Here is a 21,724-nt window from a genome sequence, read left to right as displayed (position 1 = left end):
TCATTACATTTCTGACAGATTTCCTTTCTATCTGAATTATTTCTAATTTAAAATTGGAATGGAGCTACCCCTGTCAGTTCAACCAGTCATGATGCTTTCTTCCCTCTAGCTGAATAAACAGACCCTTAGATGGGTCGAGGATCTGGGCTCTTCCTCTTGTCTTGGGTATCTGTGTAACAGGGAGTCACTATATACATCAGTGACTCAGAGAAACACAGATAGACTGGGTCCTCGCCAACTGCTGCTGGCGTTAGGCGCTAACCCTCTCATGATAAAAGCATGGTAAGACACACAGCACTGTCTTGTTAGGCTTGCTGACCATACGTGTGATCATGCCATAGTACTCTTTGAAGATGGAAGCTAGTAAATCCTCCTTTCATCTGGCCTCTGAGTCTGTGTTCTCTCTGCAAGAGACTGGTGAGGTTGTTGATATCTGTGGAAGAGGCTCTCAGGGCCACAGAACTTCCTGCAGAGTTCTCCTCTCCTTCCAAGTGTCCCTGATTAAAACTTTCTGGTATCCCAGTTGAGGAATAAAGATCTAACTTCTTTCTGTTGAATATTGATTGGCTTTCTAAGCCATGACCTCAAATGTTTTTAAAGAAATTTTTGCCCCTTTGGATTAGCCTAAGCTGGCCTCAAATTTGCCATGTAGAACAGACTGGCTTTGAACCCCTGATCCTCTTCTTACAGGTGTGTACCACTACACAAGGCTAAAAGAATAACGTGGACTCACTTGTTGAAACACTTGACGTTGCAACAGTTCTCCCGATTTTACTTTTCTTTTTGTCTTGGGTACACACTCACCCCTCAAGGGTCAGAGACATTTACTAGTAAGAGCCATGGGGACCCGCTGACACACAGCCGTTTGCACATGCTATGATCGCCCTTCCTGTCTATGTCCCATTGATGTTTTCCTGCTTGCACTTGTGGATCTGCTGGCTCGCATCTGTGCACTGGGCTTTCAGAGTCATGCTTGCTGAGGCAGGTGCTTGCTGGGTTTCAGGGACCCTTTCCCACGCCTTACTTCACTTACCTTACATAGGCAGAGAGACATCTGGCTCCTGGAGGGCAAGGGTCTCCAGCTGCCTTTCCACCATGTCATTTCCCACTCTCGGGCTTAGCTGTGGCGGAAGAAACAGAATACCCTTGTCCAACCAAGCAATGCTGGGGGCCAGGAAACAAATAGAGAGCCTTAGCAGACAGTGCAGTGCTGGGTCATTAGGACATTCAGAGTGCATTCAACAGTGTTAGTTGTTCATCCGTTGGTCTCTTTCTCAAGGTCTTGCTCTCTGCTAATGAAAGTGGATATAGAACATTGCCATATAGCAAAAGATAACAGATGTATGTGGCAGATACAGTTACTCCTAAATAAGTTTTAGTATTAAGAATAATACTCCAAAAGCAAAACAGAAATATAAGAATATAAAATAGCAGACCAAGGATATCTCCCCGTGGTAGATTCCTTGTCTGAAATGTTCAAGGCCCCGTGATCAGTGGCCAACATAGCAGAAATGACCCACAAGTCCTCAACCACAAGACTTTGAGCAACAGCAAATCTCAAGTCCTCCAGTAGCTTGATCAACACTTGGTTGAAAATCAAAGTGTCAACCTCATGATAGTTTCACTGTAAAATTCGGAGTACAGGTCTGAGGGTCCTCTGCACTGAGCTTAATGTGAAATAGTGAAGGAAAAGCTGGAAGGCAAGTTACGGTCTAGGTGACTTGGAAGATGAAGTGAGCTGTTATAAAAAGGGATCATTTTTGTGTTACTATTTCAAATTCTTGATTTGATTTAAAAATAGATCCCTCGTTTCAGACATCCATTTCAAGAGCGAATATTCACCAGTGTGTATCATATTTGGGGGGTGGCCAGGTCATTTTCTGTACTCCTCTGTGACTGTCTCCATATTCTGTCGCCATCATGATTAGACGCCACTTTCAATATCTGGACTTTTTATTTTATCCCAACCAGTGATTTTAAGAGGGCGATTACAGTAGAAGCTTTTCATCAGATGTAGAGCTATGTACTAGCCAGCTCATTAATTTAAAAGTTGCTAATAATAGGGAATTTTTAGAAAAGCGTGTATGGTAAACATTTAAGTTTAACCTGTATGTGTATATTGTCTTTAGGTTTTTGAGGCCTTTGAAGACAGTTGATATGAGCCGTACTTAGAGCGCATGGGTTCTGCTTCCCAGCTTTGAAGGTGAAGCTGAGATTTAGGGTAGTCTGAGTGTCGGCCTCTGAATGTCTTGTCAGCTTTTCGAAAATTCACTCCCACTGAAACCAATAGGAATTTTATTGAGTCATCTGCATCTTTTGAAACCTTCCAAAACACTTACTAGTGACACAGAGCCTCTGGTTGTCATGGTTACACTTCATCGGCTACTTAGTTACTAGCTACTTTTCTCTTTGCTGCCACCAAAGAAGTGAGGAAAGCACCTGAAGGAGGAAGGATTTGTTCCTGTTCCATAGAGGCTCAGTCCCGCATGGCAGGGGAGGTATGGGTGACTCAACTCCTTCCATACTGGCAGCAGCTTGCTGCATACATGTTATCTCTTGCATAAACCAGGAAGCAGACACCACCTCCGATCCATCCAATCACCCTCTTTCCTAAAGGCTCCATGATCTCCCCACACACCACCACCTTCTGGGGGCCGGGTGGTCAAACACTAATCTGTGAGGATTTTTAACATTAAAATCCTAACTATTGGTTTAACTGTTTATCTGTATTAGCTAATCTTTTTAATGGAGTCTTATGGAGCCCAGATTGGCCTCAGATTTGCTGACCAAGGATGACTGTGAAGGTCTAATCTTCAGACTTCTTCCCATGTGCTTGAATTAATGTTGATATCAAGTCTAAACAACAGAACAGGAGAAGGAATAAACACAGCCTCTAGGAGCCCAGCATCCAGGCACCCCAGAGAAGACACCTAACTTAGCTTTTACCAAATGTCGAGCTGGCTGACTCTCATGTGGTTTTGTTTTATGGTGAGAACCAAAGTAGCCTGAGGCTCAGTAGGTCATTTTGAGGAGTGTCACGAAGAGACCTTCCTTTGTATCATAGAGTAAATGAAAAACTAGGAAACCAAGTAAATGAAGAAAAAGAGCAAGGCCAAAGACAATAGAGAAGCACAGATGTGTGACACCGTAAACAAAGAAAAGAGAGGGATATGATGAAAATATAAAACAGGTGGGAGAGAAAAGATAGTCGCTAATTGAACAACATATGTATGAAATGAGATTTGAATATACTGAGACTTATGTCAGTGCCCCGAATAACTACTGGTTCAGTAGAGAGCGAAGCGTCTCAGCCTTCTTTGCAACCAGCCATCCATTGCTCAGAGATACTGAGCTCTCTGGTGGAAAACACATCTAAGTTCACATAACTCCTTGTTTTGGAAGGCATATCAATTGTGTGTGTGTGTGTGTGTGTACATATGTATGTATAATTGCCAGGATCAGTGGCTTTTTAGATAAACTACTTATTTAATCAATGCCTTTGTTCTCAGAACAGCATGTCCAGCCTGTTACAGTCTTAGTGGTCCTTTAGGGGATCACTTACTTGAACACTGCCTTTGGAAGGTCAAAGCTGCCCTTCTGTGAAAATAAGTGGGGTGACCTGTAAGGCCTGGGCCTTTTCCTTGTTGCTGATTTCTTAGTGGAGTTTTTTAGGACTCCTGCCCCTAAGTACTCCTTTCTCCAGGTCATCCCAGGCCTGAGGGGCTTCCCTGTCTTTCTAGCGATGTCTGGACCAGGCCATAGCAAAGACCGAGTGTGGCCTAGTCTATTCATTGTATACTGTACAGGGCTTCATAGTTTGGCCAGGAGGGACATACGCTCCCTGACTGTCCCTCCCGTTATGTTGGGAGATGTATTTGCTGCTGGAGTTCATAGAGGGTGTGCATGAGGGGTCCTCAGTGAGGGAAGAATGCTGCTGTTGGTTGCAGAACAATCTCAAATATCCTCACACACACTTCTCATTTATCTGGAGATTCCATGGGAAGTAATTACTCTCAATTGGAGACCAGCATCTCTAAGAAGCTGTGGTCCTCTTTGCAGATCCCAAGGGTATCATTTAGAAAATTACTGCTTTAGTCAGTCCAGAAAACGTGCCTAACATATGTCTAATGCTAGAAAGGACGTTGCTCGTGATCTGTGTGTAATTTTGTTAATTATTTCCAGTTCTGATTTATATATCGGATTTTGTTTTGTTTGTGGAAAAACTGAAAACATCAGCTAAGCTCTTGAGAGGTAGCTCACTCTGGGGACTGTCTGCCCCCTTTTGGAGCAGCAAAGGCAAATTTGATGCTTTATGTATGATCTTTATTAAAGGAATTTTTTTAGAAAGTCAATCTAATCAAAGGACTTTGGCCTAGAATGGGATGTTTCCAAGTCACCAGCTCAGCTGTGGCAACTTAGTTTGAGCTGTTATAAACCCCAAAAGCGAGGGTCTTGTGTATCCCATGAGCATCCTTACCTTCTGTCTTCCTGTACTCCATTTCAGGGCGGTCTACTTTGTTCGGCATAAAGAATCCCGGCAGAGGTTTGCCATGAAGAAGATCAATAAACAGAACCTCATCCTTCGGAACCAGATCCAGCAGGCCTTCGTGGAACGTGACATCCTCACCTTCGCGGAGAACCCCTTCGTGGTCAGCATGTATTGCTCCTTTGAAACAAGACGCCACCTGTGCATGGTCATGGAGTATGTAGAAGGTACATGGCTCTCGCACGCACACAGCACAGGGCCTACACCCGGATGTCCTTGTCACTGAAGCTGCCCTTGTACCACATAACAGCTATCCCCACCTAGGAACTGAAACCAGCCAGGAGATGGCTGAATTCCCAGGCATTATCTTCTGGTAATTGCTCATAAAATGCCTGTGACTATAACAAAGGGGAAATTAGTGTTATTTGGGAAAAGGTTGTTTTCTTTTTTTAATAGCTTTTAATCCTAACTGCCTCCCTGCAATTGGTCATTAAAGTTGGAATATAGGTGATAGGACTTTTTCTTCCCACTTTCTTTTATCACACATCATAAAACGTGTTCATCGTAATTAGTCTTCTTAAAAAGCGCATTTCAAATACATCCCTTTTAGCCTATGGTAGGAAATTAAAAATCCAGCCAGTATTCCCAGTCTTCACATTTCCCCATCTTTTGTCTTTTTAAACAGACAATCTTCTTTATAGCCACGCAGGTCTCAAACTTTATAATTTTTCTGCCTCAGTCTCTTGAGTGCTAGGGTTACTGGCATGTCCGACCTCCTCAACAGTTTGTGGTGTACATTTAAAATGTTCAAAGTAATCTCTCTCTCTCTCTCTCTCTCTCTCTCTCCATTAAATTTCTGAGACTTTCCATCCATTCTCATCATTGTTGACATAAAATTAGTAAATAGGTCAGCAGAGTCACGAGCCCTCCTCTCTGTGGTTCAAGCTCTGATCTGTATTTGGAGGGGTGCCCTCACTGTAAATCTCTAAGAAATAGTAGAGATTTTTTACTTAAACCTTTCCTGTCTTGCAGCTAAGGGGATTGACAGCCAAGAAAGGTAACTGAGTACTAGACCGAGCCCGAACAGTTTGACTGAGTTCCATCCATTGTTCTTCCTACCACACCAGCAGCGTGCTTTTGAACTGTTGTGGTTGTTGCTATAGTGACTCTTTATCACGTTTGATATGTGTGAGGCCGTGTCCTCATTCCTTGTCACAGAAAGAGTCTCAAATAAATAATCCTATCAAGCAGTGGTTCTCAACCTTCCTCATGCTGCAACCCTTTAATACAGCTCCTCATGTTGGGGTGACCCCCCATCATAAAATTATTTTATTGCCACTTAATAACTATAATTTTGCTACTGTTAGGAATCATTTACATTAGCTGATACATAACCTCTGTGAAAGGGTTGTTCCACCCCGAAGGGGTTGCGATCCTCAGGTTGAGAGCCTCTGCTATAAAAGGGTGACATGTCTCACCTGACATTGCACTGAAGTAAGCAAGACCACCGAACTCATTTGCCTAAGAGCTCTCAGCTGCTCAGAGCCAAGAGGCGTCCACCCCGGCTGTCTAATTCTAGCATCTGTGTTTTACACCGGTACATTGTAAATTAGTACTATCATCACGAATGCTGCTAGAGGTTATCAGAATACAGTTCACTACAGAGTCAGACTGCTTTCTTCATTCCCCAGCTTCATGAGAAACATGACGCCCTCACAAAGCCTCCTCTTAGGAAGGCGATCCTTCTGCTTTGAAGTTCGGTAGTCTACAGCGCTAGTCTTCATTAATCCTGCTTGATGCTGTTCTTACTGAGTTTATGTCTTGTGTTTCACAGGGGGAGACTGTGCAACCTTAATGAAAAACATGGGCCCTCTCCCAGTTGATATGGCCAGGATGTACTTTGCTGAGACGGTCTTGGCCTTGGAGTACCTGCATAATTATGGCATTGTGCACAGAGATTTGAAGCCGGACAAGTATGTGCACTGATAAAACAAATGTCTTCTTTTACATAATACTGAACAGTTTCTTCTGCCTGAAGTGTTTTAAGGCTATTTGCACATTTCAAAAAAATTCTCTTTAATATAAAAAATGAGTTATTTTCATAGTAACTTAATGGTAATTTTTATACAGTCTTTGAATGAGTTATTGTCATAGTAACTTAATGGTAATTTTTATACAGTCTTTGAAAGAGACTACAGTGTTTACAATGAGAACTATGAGAAATAGGGAAAATGACTCCAAAGCTAGAATTAATTTCCTTTTTATCATATAATCTTTGAACAGTGACGTAGAATAGTGCTGTCTTCTGGCTTGTTTGGTATTTGGCATCATACTTAGATGAGCCTTACATTTGCCATGGCCATATACGTGTTAGGATATTCTATTTCACTCATACTTTGTTAGTTTGGTGTTCAATGTAGACTCTGATTGGAGATGTGGGTAGATTTTCCCAAGCTGTTCATCTTGGCATCATGTATGGAATATTCCATGCTTTCTGCACTGATGAGAGGTGTTGCTAAGTGTGTTGAAAAGTGTGTGACAAACTAAGTTCATGCTCATCAGAAAGCTTGGAAAACCCAGGGAAGGGGAAGAACAATTTCATATACAACAGTTAGAATCTTGGCATAATTCATTTTAGTTGCTTTTATCTGTTTGTTTTTGTTTGTTTGAGATAGGGTCTCTCTATATAGCCATGAGTTTCCTAGAACTCACTATGTGGACCAGGCTATTCCCATACTCACAGAGATCCACCTGCCTCTGCCTCCCGAGTGCTAGGATTAAAGGCGTGCTCCACCACCGCCCAGCCCTCTTTCTAGGAGCTCCTTAAAAATCCTCTATTTCTTTTACTTTTTAAATTGAGATAATGGTATTTATTCACTTACAGTGAAATCTTTTAATATATTCAAATATAAATTCTTTGCATGAACTAATAAACCCAAGCTTTATAAGTTGAAGTTCAAATCAAAGCTAGAAGTTGAAATATGAAAAACTATGGTTTTTTTTGTCCAGGTTTTTTTTTTTTAATCTGTATCTCCTTTTAGTCATGAATGGATTACTTGCCTAAATTCCTGGTGTATGCTATAGGATTGTGGATTATTTCTTCTCTCTTTTCTTATTCTGAAAATAGAAAGAGGCAGCTGGAAAGGTTGCTCGGTGGCCAGGAGTACGGATGTTACAGAGAACCTGAGTTTGGTTCCCAGCACCTTTATTAGGTGGCTCACTCTTCCACCTCTATCCTTATGGGCTCCAATGCCCTCTTTTGGACTCCATGGGCAACCTTATTCACATGTACATGACCACACCCCTCCCCCATACACACACGTATACACATAACTTTAAAAATAAAGTAAGTCAAACATCAGGCACAATCCGTTTAGCCATAGACGGAAATAAATATGAAAATGGAAAGGAACCAGCGTTCCATGCTTAAGGTTTTAGAGTCTCTGAGTGTTGCAAAAATGCTGATATTGTATGTGATTGCTCCACCACATACAGCGGAACCTTAGCTCTGGCCCTGAATTATGTTCTGAATTATGCCCAGCTCTCAAAGGCCAGTACTCTACAGCGTTGCCCAATGCCCTCATTACCAGGCTTCACTTTACAGTATGGTTGATGTATTAGAAACTAAAGGGGGAAAGAGGGGGACCTAAAACCATGGCGTTTGCTTTAAAGTGATTATCGTGCTCTCTGTCCTCCTGTCCCCCAGCCTGTTGGTCACCTCCATGGGGCACATAAAGCTGACCGATTTCGGCTTATCTAAAGTGGGGCTGATGAGCATGACCACCAATCTCTATGAAGGTCACATTGAGAAGGATGCCAGAGAGTTCCTAGATAAACAGGTAAGCTTGGCAGCTGCTCTGTCTGTGGAGAGAGATATAAAGCTCACCGCAGCCAGTGAATTCAGAATCCACCTGCGTAGGCTCTCTCCACATTAGTGCTGGTGTTTGGATGTCTGTATAAGCCTCACATTTAATAAAGTGCAAACTGTTCCCATCTGTCTCCCCGGGCCTCCCTGAACTGTCCGCTCCCCCTACATTCCTCCCCTAGCATTAAGGTCTATTAGCAAGATGAACGGTCTAATTGCGCACAAGTGAGAAGGTGAGAGAGACAAATGGAAAACTGTTTTTGTAAGGGATTCAGGAGTCTCAATAGAGTACTCGTGGAGCTCATGATGCATTGCGCAATCTCGGCTGCTAAAATCTGAGCCATGGCCCATTTCCTTTTAAGCATGCCTCATTACCATGTGCCCACAATCTGTTCATTGTGAAGTTACTTAAGGTAAACGCATCTCAACTGCCATGCCTTTCTGATAGAACCACAGCGAGCATCAGTTCGGTTCATAATTGAGCTACCTTTAATAGTGACAGATTAAATATGCACTATTATATTTCAATGTAAAAATAGCCAGTTCTTAGTATTGTATAACGCTATGCACAAGTTAGGTTTGCAGTTTGAAGCTAAGCATCATAAACAGGGTTTTTGTCATTATAATGTCTGTTCTTGAGGTCGCTGTCCATGTGTTTCCTTGTAGGTAAGCAGGTGTATTTGAGGCAGAATAATTGTTTAGTCATCTTGTTCATTTCAATTCATGTCTAATACTCCAATTATTCTAATATTGCAATTTCACTTTAGGTCTGTGGTACACCTGAATACATTGCCCCCGAGGTGATTCTGAGACAGGGCTATGGGAAGCCTGTGGACTGGTGGGCCATGGGCATTATCCTCTATGAATTTCTGGTTGGATGTGTGCCTTTCTTTGGGGACACTCCAGAAGAGCTATTTGGACAAGTCATCAGTGGTAAATATCAAGACTTATCTTTACGTCACTACTGGGAAACAGTTACTTCATGTAAATCTGTTGTGTGTCACTAAAATGTTAACCTTTACCAAACATTGGAGCCAACAAATTAAAAGAACTCGCTTATCGAAACACACAACCGACTCTTGCGTTCCCAAGAGTGATGTGTGTTGAAATTGATCTGAGGAAGTTTTGTTAACATGGAATTTGGAAATGGGCTAGTGGTGTGTTCAACTTCCAATTGTCTACTGCTTTATCCAAAAGCAGTTGGTATGGGATTTGCAAATGCTTTCATTGTTAGCTGGTCTTCATTTTCATAATAGGAAAGTAGCAACATGGAAGAAAAGGTTAATGTGGGCAACATTTACATAAATGGGAAAAATGGCTAATGGCGCAATGAAGAAATTAACAAACATGTAATAAACCCTAAAACAAATGTCTACCAAATAATAAATAATGAGAATGGGAAGGCAGGAAATTGAATCTGCAGATTGTTAATGCTTTCACTGGTAGTTGTGATGTGTAATGTTATTTCTATAGCAGCTGTTCATCTTTCATTTAAAATTCAATAACCTTTAGATCTTGACCTGCACGCTGACCCTAACTATTGTCATGGAGCATGTGGCTCACCTAAATGATAATTAAACAGGGGCCATTGCTCCCCTTCCGGCTGATTTTATAAATTCCCTCAATGCACAGATGACAGAAAAGACTTCTCTACCTGAAAGGTTATCTCCGATATCCCCATCAGCCACCTCTGCTCCACCCTGCACTGCACTTAATGACAGCCAGCAATGGAAACGGGGGGAAATTCATTTTGCTCATGAAAAGTCCTTAATCGTACTATTATTTTCTGACACGGGCTTTGCAAGCCAGGCATATTTGTAAACTTTTAACAGAGTAGATTTGTTGAATTGCCTGCAGCCTGAAAGCCCTTTCTACAGTATCGGAGCTGTTTATGGATTTATAACTAGGCTGTTTTCTGACAGACCAAGGCCTGAATGGCAAGGGGAATCAACTGTTTAATTAACACAAGCAGCAAACGCTGGCTTTGTTCTTGATGCCTTACGGCTCTGATGCATATTCATGTTTTATTTTCCAAATCAGATTTAACTGCAGCCAAGGAAGCTAGAGGCAGGCGCACACAAAAATAACTCATGTTTTTATTGCATCTCCATACGCACGAGCACGCATACCTATCTCCAGGCAAACTCTTCTAGAACAAGGATGTAGTCTAATGTATCTGACAGACTTTAAATACTCCCTTTACTATGATTTCCCTGGCTTTTTCTCCTCTTCAGCCTTCACATTTGGACTTTACCTTTGTCTCTAGAGATAATTACTTTCTGCAAAATCACCTTTTCCTCCGTGGAGCTAAAGAACTGGGTAGCCAGGACCAAATTCTCAGCTTAGGCTAGTGAGAAAATCGTACATTTGGATGGTCCCCAGTGGGTAAGCCCTTGACACGGAGCTGGTCAGCTTCTGTTTTATTAAATCTTCCTAAGAAGCAGAAGGAGTTACTTGTGAGGGGCCATTTCTGTCACTGGAAATATGTGAATGATGGTTTTGTCAAGGAATAAAGTAGATGATAGGTTCTATTTGTTGAAATAATCTAATCTTCCTTAACCTTGGAAAAAAAAAACCAAACGGTGCTGTTTGTACCTTGTAAAATAATATTGTCCGAACTTGGCTATGTAGAAGTCAACTGAAGATCTTAAAATGTAGGTTTGGGTTCAGTGTGACCAGGATGGTGCCCAGGAATCTGCATGTCTGACAGTCCTCCTGGGGATGTCCGGGCTTGGGGAACTAGACTACCCTTTGAGCGATAAAGCTATAGACAACTTTTCTTCCTTCCAGATGAAATCAACTGGCCTGAAAAGGATGAGGCCCCTCCTCCAGATGCCCAGGATCTGATTACATTGCTTCTCAGGCAGAATCCGCTGGAGAGGCTGGGAACAGGTTAGAGAGCATGTGTGTTGCTTTTGCCAATATACAAGAAATAATGTTCTCTGGAGCAATCTGAGGCTTTTGCTAATGTTTTCTGTGTAGGCAACATCTGTTAGTTGATGTAGGACATAGCTGCAGCACATTAGAGCAATATTATTTGGTGTGTGTGTGATTTAGAACAGCATATACACTAGGATAGGTAGCTAGTCTTTGTTTTTGTGTTTTGCAAAGCTGAAACTCTTAATTTGCTTCAGTAACTGCATCACCAGGGCATGTGCCAATCTTCTCCCGAAAAACGTGTGTCATCAATAACTGGGAATGGAAAATCAGATGTGTAGTGCTCTTTTTGGTTATGTTTTTTTTTAACATACATTTCACGAGGATTGGACCCAGCAGGCTTCTATCCACAGCCTTTGAAATAGGTTATCAGTTCTCCAGCTGATGGCTAGAAATGAGGGCCTGGGGCTGAGCCATGCTGTTCTATCGTGGTGCTCAGCACCATGACCCAAGAAAGGGAATTAAACCATTGCCTTTGAAGATAGACAAGATAGCCCATTTGTTTCTTGCTGATATCGCCCCCCCCCCAGCTTTACAGCTGGCAGTTTTGTGCTTCCTTCCACCACCACCCCGCGTTCCCCTCACCCTGATATTCTGGATAGACACACTTTAGACATACCGTGTCTGCCTATCTTAGTAAGACAAAAATGTTAAATGTACATGCACATACTCTAGATAGTAACCAGTAGTTTTATCAGTGAAAATTGTTAGTTTGATGGGGTCATTCTATTCTGAAGTCTCATTATAGTCTGAAGTTTCATTCTGTTCCATTGTAGTAGAAATATCAGGAAAAGCTGAAGCTATCATTTCCTCCCCCGTGTTTCCCATAACAACCGTTTGTGATGATTGCAAATATTTCCAGAATTCTCCACGTTGAACCACAGATTCTTCTCCTGGATCTGTTCTTGTTTACATATGGACTGCTGAAGAACAGGCCCAGTGGCACAAGCCTATAATCACAGCTATTAGGAATTTGGGATGTGGTTGCAGAAGGATCAGATTAAGATCTTCCTTGGCTACATTGTGTATTCAGGGCCAGCCTGGGCTACGTGACACCCTGTTTCGTTAAAAAAAAAAAAAAAAAACAAAAAAAAAAAAAAAAAAAACTTACTACTTACTATATTACATTAGAGCTTTAATGATAATACATTAAATTAGGAATCAGAAATATATAAATAAGGTTTTTAGCGCAGAAGCACAACAATGTCTTTTCATGAGACTTATCATCTGTGGCTGCTTTCATGCTACAACAGCAGAGATAGGTAGCCATGACAAACTCTGTAGCCCACATAGACTAACAGTGGACTCTTCAGCCTTTCCACAGGAATTTTGCAGACCCCTTGTTAGCAAATCCAGGAAGGCTTAGATCTGGATTGACCTGGGAAATAACTATCGAACTGAGCCACCCGCTGGAGTTTCGTGATCCCTACTGTCCCTTTCAGAGAATGCGAGTGCTTTACCTTGGAAGGGCATTGAAGACCTAGGTTAAGGGCACAGACTGGGGTAGATGGCTAGCATCCAGATCTTGGCTGTGCAGCCAAGAGTTGGTTTCCTTTATCCATGCTCCCACAGAGCATCACTGTGAGATATGAGAAGTCACCCAGGAACGATTTCTAGAACCAGCTGTGGCGTTTCCAGCACAGTGTTCTACCTGCCCCCTCTTGAGTCCCATACCTTCTGGGTAGGGGCCAAGGCATGGCGGTGGTGCGACTACCTTGGAGCCCACTGTAATCCTCGAAACGAGTTTATTTCTTCCCATCTTATCTGTTTTTCCACTTGTCCGACCTGTCAAACAGACTAATTATTTCTCTCCTTCTGTGACCTGCCTTCAGAGAGATCTGTGTGTGTTATGGTTCAGGAGATAAGAGCAGCTGTCAAAAAAAAAATCATCAAGATTCTTAAGGGATGGTGTTGACTCGGTTTTGCCAAATATGAGAACCAGCTGCATCTCAAGATTGCCCTGGGATAGCACAAATATCTGTTCAGATTCTTTATTCAGCTAGCCCAGAAGAAGGGCTTCTCTGCATTGACTGAAAAGTGCATTTAAATGGGTGGGTACACCCCTCCAAAAAGAAAGCTCAAAAGTCCCCTTCCTTCCCTGCAGACCCCAAAGGCTAGTTTGGAGGTTTTCCACTTGACAGTCTGCCCTCTCCCTTCTCTAAGGATACGAGGATCTTTGGTTAGGCTTGACTTACGATAGGCCAGAGACTGTGGTCAGCAGGGTCCCTGTGTATGTATCATATGCTGCAAGTTAGCTCTCTGCACATTTTCTCATTGACGGCAACTGTCAGTCTCTGACAGTTTGAAGAGCAAATTCCCTAGGAGAAACCCAAAGGAGACATTTAAAGGTCCTACTCAAGCTCTGAGAACATCCAGGAAGTGATTTCCAAACCAGCAAGGCTGACATGATAGGTCCCAGTCGGGCCTTGAGAATAGCGCTGTGGATCCTGCAGGCCTGCCATGCTGCTTCCAATGTCAGTATCTTGTGTTCAGCGAATATTTAGCAGGCAAAATAATGCACTGTGAAAATATGTGAAGGCACATTTGCCTGAGACACCGGAGAGGCTGAGAAGGGAAATAAAAGGCTGTAAAGAGCATAATGAATGTTTAAGAAGCTTCCAGAAAAGAAGAGAAACTCAAGGGAGTGCAGGAGTGCCAAGCTAGAACTTGCAATGCAGGACCTTGTGCTTTGCTGGAAGCTGGATATACTCTTGAACTTGGAGAGAGTTGAGTGGCAGCCTGTCTCACTGGCTGGCCTTGTAGCTGTTCAGATGTGACGCCAACTGTATATCAGCTGTGAGTGATTAGGAGTGTCTCTTTCTTGTCATCAGCCTCAGTTTCCTAGTGTAAAATGGGCACATTGAACATCTCAGGATTTTTGTAGGGACAAAATGCAATGTTTGTGTGGGGATCCAGTACATGGAACTAGCTGGACCCCAAGGGACCAGGACAGTTCCTTCCTCTTGTTTCCCTCCTCCTCGCACACATAAACCATCTGCACATAGTTCCTGTTACCCATTGCTTAGCCAGCAGTTTAGCCTCGAAATCATCTCCCCATTTTTTTCTTCTTTAATATTTTCTTCTTCATCACTCCACGAATACATGAGAAACAAAGCCTACTGCTAACTGCCTCTCCCAGGTAAGACAGAAAGGTTGTGTGAAGAAATTGTGAGCTACATCCTCATGGCTGGGACTCATTGGGGGAAGACCAGCTTGTCATTGTCTGCAGAAAGGAATCATAATTCTCATCAGCTTGAGTTTCATAGATGGGTAGATAGGAGAGAACGGGAGCAGTATCATCTGGACGTGCCATGCAAGTGGTTGACCTTATAAAAATTATTTCTCTGAGTGTAAATAGCCCAGAATTTCAGAGCAGAGTCATTGATGGGGTCCCATGAGCAGCAGCTGCATTGATAGTTATGGTAATGGAGCCATGACTGGGCTAAGCATCCCGAGATACCTGTCATGGCCTCTCATCTGGGCTTGATACTGGATCTCAGTGTCATCACCCTGGAGAGCTCATGGGATGGGGAAACGTGCAATCCCCTTGGCATTTGTGTTTTGCTCCTCCAAATAAAAAGAGCACCAGAAGGAAATGACCCTGATAGGTGTTTAAGAGGACATTTATTGGGAGCTAAAAGAGAAGCAGGGGCACAGTGGGCTGGAATGGAATTGGGGGGGGGTACCTTAGAACATACTTGCTAACTGGCTCAGCTATCTAGCCTAGGCAACAGCGGATCCATTTCAAACTCATGCAGGAGAAAGAGTAAAGAAAGGGACCCTTGTGTAGAGGTGAGACTGTGCTACTGCATCTGGGCCTGCATACTTTCAGGCAGACCGAGGTGCAGCCTTCTTATTCTTCTCATCTGGAGGAGCTAAGCCTAACGTGCTCTGTTGCCTTTCTTGAGTTTCCCCAACTAAAACTGGAGCCGATAATGCCAACCCTATCTAGAGCTATTTTCCCTTACTTAAGTAGAGGAAACACAGTATCTACAATGCTGAATACTGTCAAGGCAGGATGCCACCTAAGGGATTCTTACAGGAGCTCAGTGCTTAGATGGCTGTGGAATGCTCACGTGCATTGCAGCAAAGCATTTCAGGATAAGATAGCATGAAGCTAAGCTGGGGTTCACTAAGGAAAGAACAGCCCCCCCCCCAGGCAGAATCAAGGCACAGGCATTAAGAAAAAGACACAGTGTCCTAACAGTAGCTGTGTGATTTTGTGGCTCTGCAAGTTACAGGCTCAAAGGCTGTAATTTATAACCAGATTCAAAGATTAAGGAAAGATCTGAAGCTATGAGCTGCTTTGCTTACTTTTCTAGAAGAATTACCTTTTATGAATGAAATTACAGGGTGGCTTATTAGAGGCTTATTTGGGCTTATGGATGAGAGAGGGGCACAATAAGGCTCAAATCATAGGGTGCGAGTGTTCAAGGCATGGATTTTGGCCTTAAGCGTGATTTGCTCGCTACTGTAATACTTTATTTTTTATTTTTTGAGCTATATCTAGCAAAGGAGGTATTCCTCTTTGCAGAGAGTCTTTATCAGAAATTTGGATTTTGTCAGTCATGTGGCAATCCTTGACCCTCAGCCAGTACGAAAAATAAACCAGATACATGGTGGTTGAGGATCTCTTCCTTTCTCATGCCCCCTTCATGGTCCCTGTCTTTCTATCTACTTTAATACTTGGCACAGAATCGGCCCACAGATTCTAACTGGGAAGCCACCGGTGTTGTAGTTTCTCAGTTTGTAACTGAGCGTGGAGCTGAGAAAAGAACCTGCTCAGAATCTTGGCAGCATCTCATCCTTGTGCTTTGTGAAAAAACAGCCAGTTGTCCCCTCTTGGCATGGCTTGCCTCACTTTTTTCTTTCCCCTCTGTGCTAGTGTTTTCAGAACACCTGGAATCATGCACAGAGCTATGTCTCTGGACCACAGACAGCATCCCTGCCCCAGCCAAGATCCCCAGCCCAGCTTCTGTCTCCCTTGCCTTTCCCATTCTGCCCCTTTTGCACCCACACGAGACAGGATGAAAGGCATGGGGTGTCAATCACAAGAAGCATCTACATCCCCGTCCCCCAAAAGAAAGCTTGACAGAGAGGCCAGTCGGATGGACCTCTGTGATGTTCTGTTGAGAGCGTTCTTCCTGGTGCTTGTTCAGGCTCCTGTCTTCATTCTCTCTCCCATCTGTAGTGTGTGTGCTGGGGTAGGGTGCGGTCCTGCTCTGACATGTGACCTTCCTCTTTTTTAATGGGATGCTGAAATATATTTTTTGATGAGCCTTGCCATTCAAAGCCACTGCTTAAAATCATCAAATAAATAAAAACCTCTCACCAAACTGTGCTACTACAATTACCTGGCCCACAGAAGTCTCTACGTTAGCAACCATCAATGATTCTGTGAGCTGAATTATAAAACTGTCTAACCAGTTTGTCAATTCCTTACTTAAGGATCTAAACCACAGAATCTGATTCTTACCTATGTTAATGAGCAATCTAATAAAACTGAAAGGTAACAATTATATAATATTTAGGAAAAATTCATCATTATTAACCTTCCCTCCAGAAAAAAAAAATCTTGCTGTAATCACATTTTTGCAGCTTGTTAGGATTTCCTGGGTTTGTAACGAGCCGTTCTGCTTTGGGCCAACATGCATCCATGTCCCCAGGTTCAGTATAATGTGATTTTAAGTGGCCATGTCATTAACCTATGAAAAATGGAAGAAGTCGTAGAAAAACTAACAGAGAAAAGCTGCGCTATAGCAGCCGCTGTTAGCAAAATCAGATTTCCTGCTGATAAATTATAGGAATATTTTTTTTCAAGTTTTGGTTGTAGAAGGGGGTGGGAGTATGGATTCCATTGCTTCCTTATTTCTCTGCTAATAAATATTTTACATGTTTTGTGAGACTTGGGGCTTCCTGTTGCTGGGTGGATGGCACAGCCTCTCAAGTCTGCCTTGCTCTGCTCCCCCTCCAGGTGGTGCCTATGAAGTCAAGCAACATCGCTTCTTCCGCTCCTTGGACTGGAACAGTTTGCTGAGACAGAAGGCAGAATTCATTCCCCAGCTGGAGTCGGAGGATGACACGAGTTATTTTGATAGTATGTGCATTACCTGACATCCCTTGGCCTTTACTCGATTTAAAAACATTTCGTCTCCAACCTTGCGTTTCCGATCTCACACCCAAAAGTTCTAGAAAGCGCAGCACTGCTGTGCTCCAGACAGTCATAGTCAAGTTGTCTCTGCTAAAAACGGAAACTCTCTGAGTAACCCAGACTGTCCCGAAACCTTCCTCCACAGCTCGGTCAGAGAAGTACCATCACATGGAGACGGAGGAGGAGGATGACACCAACGATGAGGACTTCACCGTGGAGATCCGGCAGTTCTCCTCCTGTTCACACAGGTTTTCAAAAGTAAGTGAGGCGTGGCAGGAGTCTGGGAGGATCTCCAGTAGCTGCCACTCAGCTCAGCTGGGCCAGCCTGTGGAAGCATCTGCCCTTTGTGTGTGTGTGGGGGGGTGAGGTCTTTGGCTCTTAGACCTCCCGGTCAGCTGGGGAGGATGGTCTTATGTTCTTGAGGATCAGGTGTTTCTACCCTGTAGACATAACTGTGTGTCTCTGGAAATTAAGGTCTGACTTTGGGATTTTCTTACTATTGTCTGCTATGTTTTGAGGCAAAGACTGGAGAAGATTGCCATCTTTTCATGATGGCTGTCATTTGGTGAACTTGTTTGCCTGCCCTAAGGTCTAGCTAAGAGCTAGGCTTTGAAGGCCACAGCCCATGTCTTTGTCATGTAAGAACACAGGCTTCGTGGTGCAGAAAGCTCTCCCTCCATGTGACACAGAGCAGAACAGAGGAATAGTGCTTGGCTCTTGACATGAGCCAGGGTACCTGGAGACAGCTGACTGTGGGAAGAGAAAGTATTTTGATCAGTAATTAATAAAGATTATGAGCTATCTGGAAAAAAGGCAATAGGAAGCCACTCTAGAGTTTAGGAGATCGTAGACAATAATAAAATTGATTGTAGGAAAGATGCCCTTCTATAAATTCAGGTAAGATTTAGAAACAAACAAAACTGATGTTTTAAGATAGGGTGGGAACAGAAATAATGGAAATAAGCCCAGAGGGCACGCTGCCTCCCTTTTGCTGTTGTGGTTGCCATGGCACCTTGCGTGATTGTTATTTAGGAATTCTATAGCAGTTTGTGATTTTAAAGTGCTCTGTACATTCTCCTAAGTGATTACCCAGAATGCATTTGCAAATCAGCAGGGGCTACCCCTCTCTGTTTATAGGAACAACATAGGGGTAGGGATTTCCCCAGAGACTTGTGGCAAGTCTGTCCTGAAGCAAGTTTAACTACCGTGGGTGCTTACAGTGTAACCCAGCCTCTAGCCTCTGAGAACCCACCTTAAGTAGTTTCTTTACCTTGAAAGGTATTTTAGTTTTCCCGGCGCCCATTCCTTAACCTAATCCTTTCTAACTCTGTAGGTAGTGGTCTGCCCCAAGCCCATTTCCTGAGAACAGTGAATAGCAGGAGGGTCACACCTGGGGGTGCTCGCCATGCTGGGCTCTCCAAACTCCCTCTTCCCTCCTGTGATTCCTGTAAGAGAGTGGAGATGTAGAAATGGGCTAAAGGAGACTGGCTAAACTCTAGCCTCCCACACCAGCATCTACCTACCTGCCTGACTTAGAGGCTATGCAAGTACACCTGGTGGTAACCTTCCTCCTTCCACAGAGCCCACCCCACTCCAGGTACTGAAGCAGATCATCACTTCCTCTCCTAGTCATGCTCAATTGTAGTTTGTGTTTCTCCCCTCTGCTCTAGACTGGCAGGCATCAGACACTTTCTGTCTGTATGATTTTTCTCTTGCTGGTTGCTGTTTTGAGCATGAAAGCAGCCTGAGATCCACACGGATCCCAAGGCCCACAAACCCAAGTCCATCTACGATTTCTCCTCATGGACAGAGTCCATGAGATGTGGTGAAAGTGACCTGTCAGTTTAGCTCTGCACTCAAAAAGCATACGTAGCCATACCTCGAGCCTTCGCTCTCGTGACATGCGCACAGCGTTGCCAGGGTTTCCCATACGCTTCTCCAGCTCACACTTTAATTGTATACTCAGGTCTTTCCCTTCCTCCTGAGACTTGGGCTCTTTCTGACAAGCTCCTTTTAGATGTAGCTCGTAAGCAATGGTCATTTACCTCCCAGGTTTTCAGCAGTATAGACCGAATAACTCCGAATTCAGGAGAGGACAAAGATGACACCGAGGACAAAACCAAAAGCACAACACTGCCATCCACGGAGACGCTCAGCTGGAGCTCCGAGTACTCGGAAGTGTACGTGAGATTCCTCCCAGGGGCCCACATAAGCCGTGGCTGCTAACTCAGTGCATCCTAGACCCACCTCCAGAGTCCCCAGTACAGGAGATCTCAGACTGCTGCTGAGAACGTGTATTCCTCCCATGTCCCCTGCCTGAGCCGACACTGGGTACCATATCGCCAGATCCGCTGTCCTAGACATACACTGCTTTACCTGGTTTCTTCAAGCCTTTGCTCTTCATGGCTTCCTGTGGTGTTCATGTGACTTGTTCTTGTTTTTAATTAAGGCAACAGTTATCGACGTCCAACTCTTCGGATACAGAAAGCAACAGATGCAAGCTCAGTTCTGGCCTGCTTCCCAAGCTGGCCATCTCAACAGAGGGAGAGCAAGATGAAGCCGTCCCTTGCTCTGGAGAACCCAGAGAGGAGCCGGAAAAGCCAGTCCTTCCTCCTGAGGGTACACAGGAGGAGCCCGAGGTCACCACTCCAGCCAGCACCATCAGCAGTTCCACACTGTCGGGTAAGTGATAGCAGCGCCCACTCTGCTCGGGCACCGTACCTACTGGGAAGTGACTGTCAGCATGCTGAGTCCCAGGTTCACCCAACCAGACCATCAGGATGAATGTCCCTCCCCTGGTAGACTTCTCCCGTGGCCCCGCTTCTTTAGGGACAAGCTCCTAAGGTCTCAGGTCGGCTGTCTCAGCTGCATCCTCAGTGCCAGGCCGTACTGCATGCGGACTTGACTTCAGCTGGACCTCGGGGGCGCTTAGACTACCAGCTTCAGTGCAGTCCTCTGGTGGCAGGCAGAACCCGCCCATTCTGTGTTCATGGCTGCCGATGCAAAGCCACAGCTTGCTGAACTGCATCCGGCTTAGAATGAGGTGCAAGGTCACACAGACCAACCATCATGGTGTCCTTTGAAAATGGCTCCAGTCACTTCTGAGAGGAAGCATGAAGCTAGCTTTCTCTCCAGCCCTGAGCTCCATGGTAGCTTCTTTGAAGGAGTTAGATTCTGTTAGTGGGTCTTGTTGTACTAGACACACCTCATTGTCCCAGTCCCTGGTCACTAACCTCACACTGACTATAGCAAAGGACGCAGACTGTGGAGTTCACAGGACACCAGTGGGGGGTGAGAAATGTCCCCTGCTGTCAGATTACATCTAAACCACCACCTCTGCATGTAGTTGACCCTTCTCGGTCTCTGGCAAATGGATTCCCATATTCCTGAAGCTTCTCTCTTGCTAGACTGAAGTCCAGTGTGTGGGCTCCTCTTGTGTCTGTCCCTTTGTGTGAAATAAGCTTCCTAACGACAGGACCATTGTCTTCAGCAGTGTTTAAAGTCCTTAATACCCTTAACCAGGGAGGTGCTTTCCTTAGAGGACCAGACTTCCAGTTACTTCCCCCAGAATATGCCATTTAGGTGCCTTTATGACATCATTTGGTTTATAAAGGCTGATCTTTCTGCAAAGTAAGGTCGGTTAATGCTTTTTTTTAAAAAAAAAAAAAAAAGCAAAAATGGCTCTGACTGTAAATGGCTCATTGCTGTAATGAATGTTTTCGTTATGCCATATTTAATATTGCTATATTAATAAGCATAAATGATTCCAAGACTTCCCATCAACATTTTTAAACTGAATGTTCATAGTGAAAGGTCATTTTTATTTTTTCCTTTAATCACATCTAAAAAAAATCTCTTAGGCTAGATTTTAGTCTCCCTAAAATGTATGGATCTGTGGAACTTCATATATGCTTATGGTTGACCTGGGAAATTACTACTGGGTTTCTTTTTTCTCTTTTCGCTTCTCAGTTCTATTTCTATCCTGGGCAATCCCATTGACTCTTAACTATGAAGCCAAGATAATAGCATTGCAAAAATAGTACAGGGATATCTTACTATTCATATCAAATGTAGGGGGCTCAGTATTTCATATTGGTAGTTTTAGGGATCTGTGTGGTTCTCCGTTGCCTTACCCTGAATATAGACTATAGTCACCTCCATTAAAAGTTCTTGACTACCATATCTCAGGATCTCAAACCTACTCACTATCAGAAAGGTAGGAGGTAAAGGGGGAGAGGAGGAGTCATATCTAAGTACTTGATTGATTACTTTCATAATTAAAAAT

The 21,724-nt window shown here is 43.7% G+C and overlaps 1 protein-coding gene across 7 annotated transcripts in view; it reads left to right on the top strand.

Moving 5' to 3' along the window:
* The window catches only part of Mast4 (microtubule associated serine/threonine kinase family member 4), a 611,732-nt gene that overhangs the window by 565,691 nt on the left and 24,317 nt on the right, over window positions 1-21,724 (top strand). For all 7 annotated transcript variants that reach the window (XM_026788983.1, XM_026788984.1, XM_013353547.2 and 4 more), the window contains 9 exons: window positions 4,505-4,713; window positions 6,321-6,459; window positions 8,193-8,325; window positions 9,119-9,284; window positions 11,142-11,243; window positions 17,263-17,385; window positions 17,585-17,697; window positions 19,492-19,619; window positions 19,889-20,121. In XM_026788983.1, coding sequence (XP_026644784.1) covers window positions 4,505-4,713; window positions 6,321-6,459; window positions 8,193-8,325; window positions 9,119-9,284; window positions 11,142-11,243; window positions 17,263-17,385; window positions 17,585-17,697; window positions 19,492-19,619; window positions 19,889-20,121 — 1,346 coding nt within the window. The remainder of the gene's footprint in view (window positions 1-4,504; window positions 4,714-6,320; window positions 6,460-8,192; window positions 8,326-9,118; window positions 9,285-11,141; window positions 11,244-17,262; window positions 17,386-17,584; window positions 17,698-19,491; window positions 19,620-19,888; window positions 20,122-21,724) is intronic.

Source organism: Microtus ochrogaster, unplaced genomic scaffold (genome assembly GCF_000317375.1).
Source record: "Microtus ochrogaster isolate Prairie Vole_2 unplaced genomic scaffold, MicOch1.0 UNK11, whole genome shotgun sequence".
Taxonomy (NCBI): Eukaryota; Metazoa; Chordata; class Mammalia; order Rodentia; family Cricetidae; genus Microtus; species Microtus ochrogaster.
Note: the sequence above shows the minus strand (reverse complement) of the source record. Positions and strands in the feature narration are given on the sequence as shown.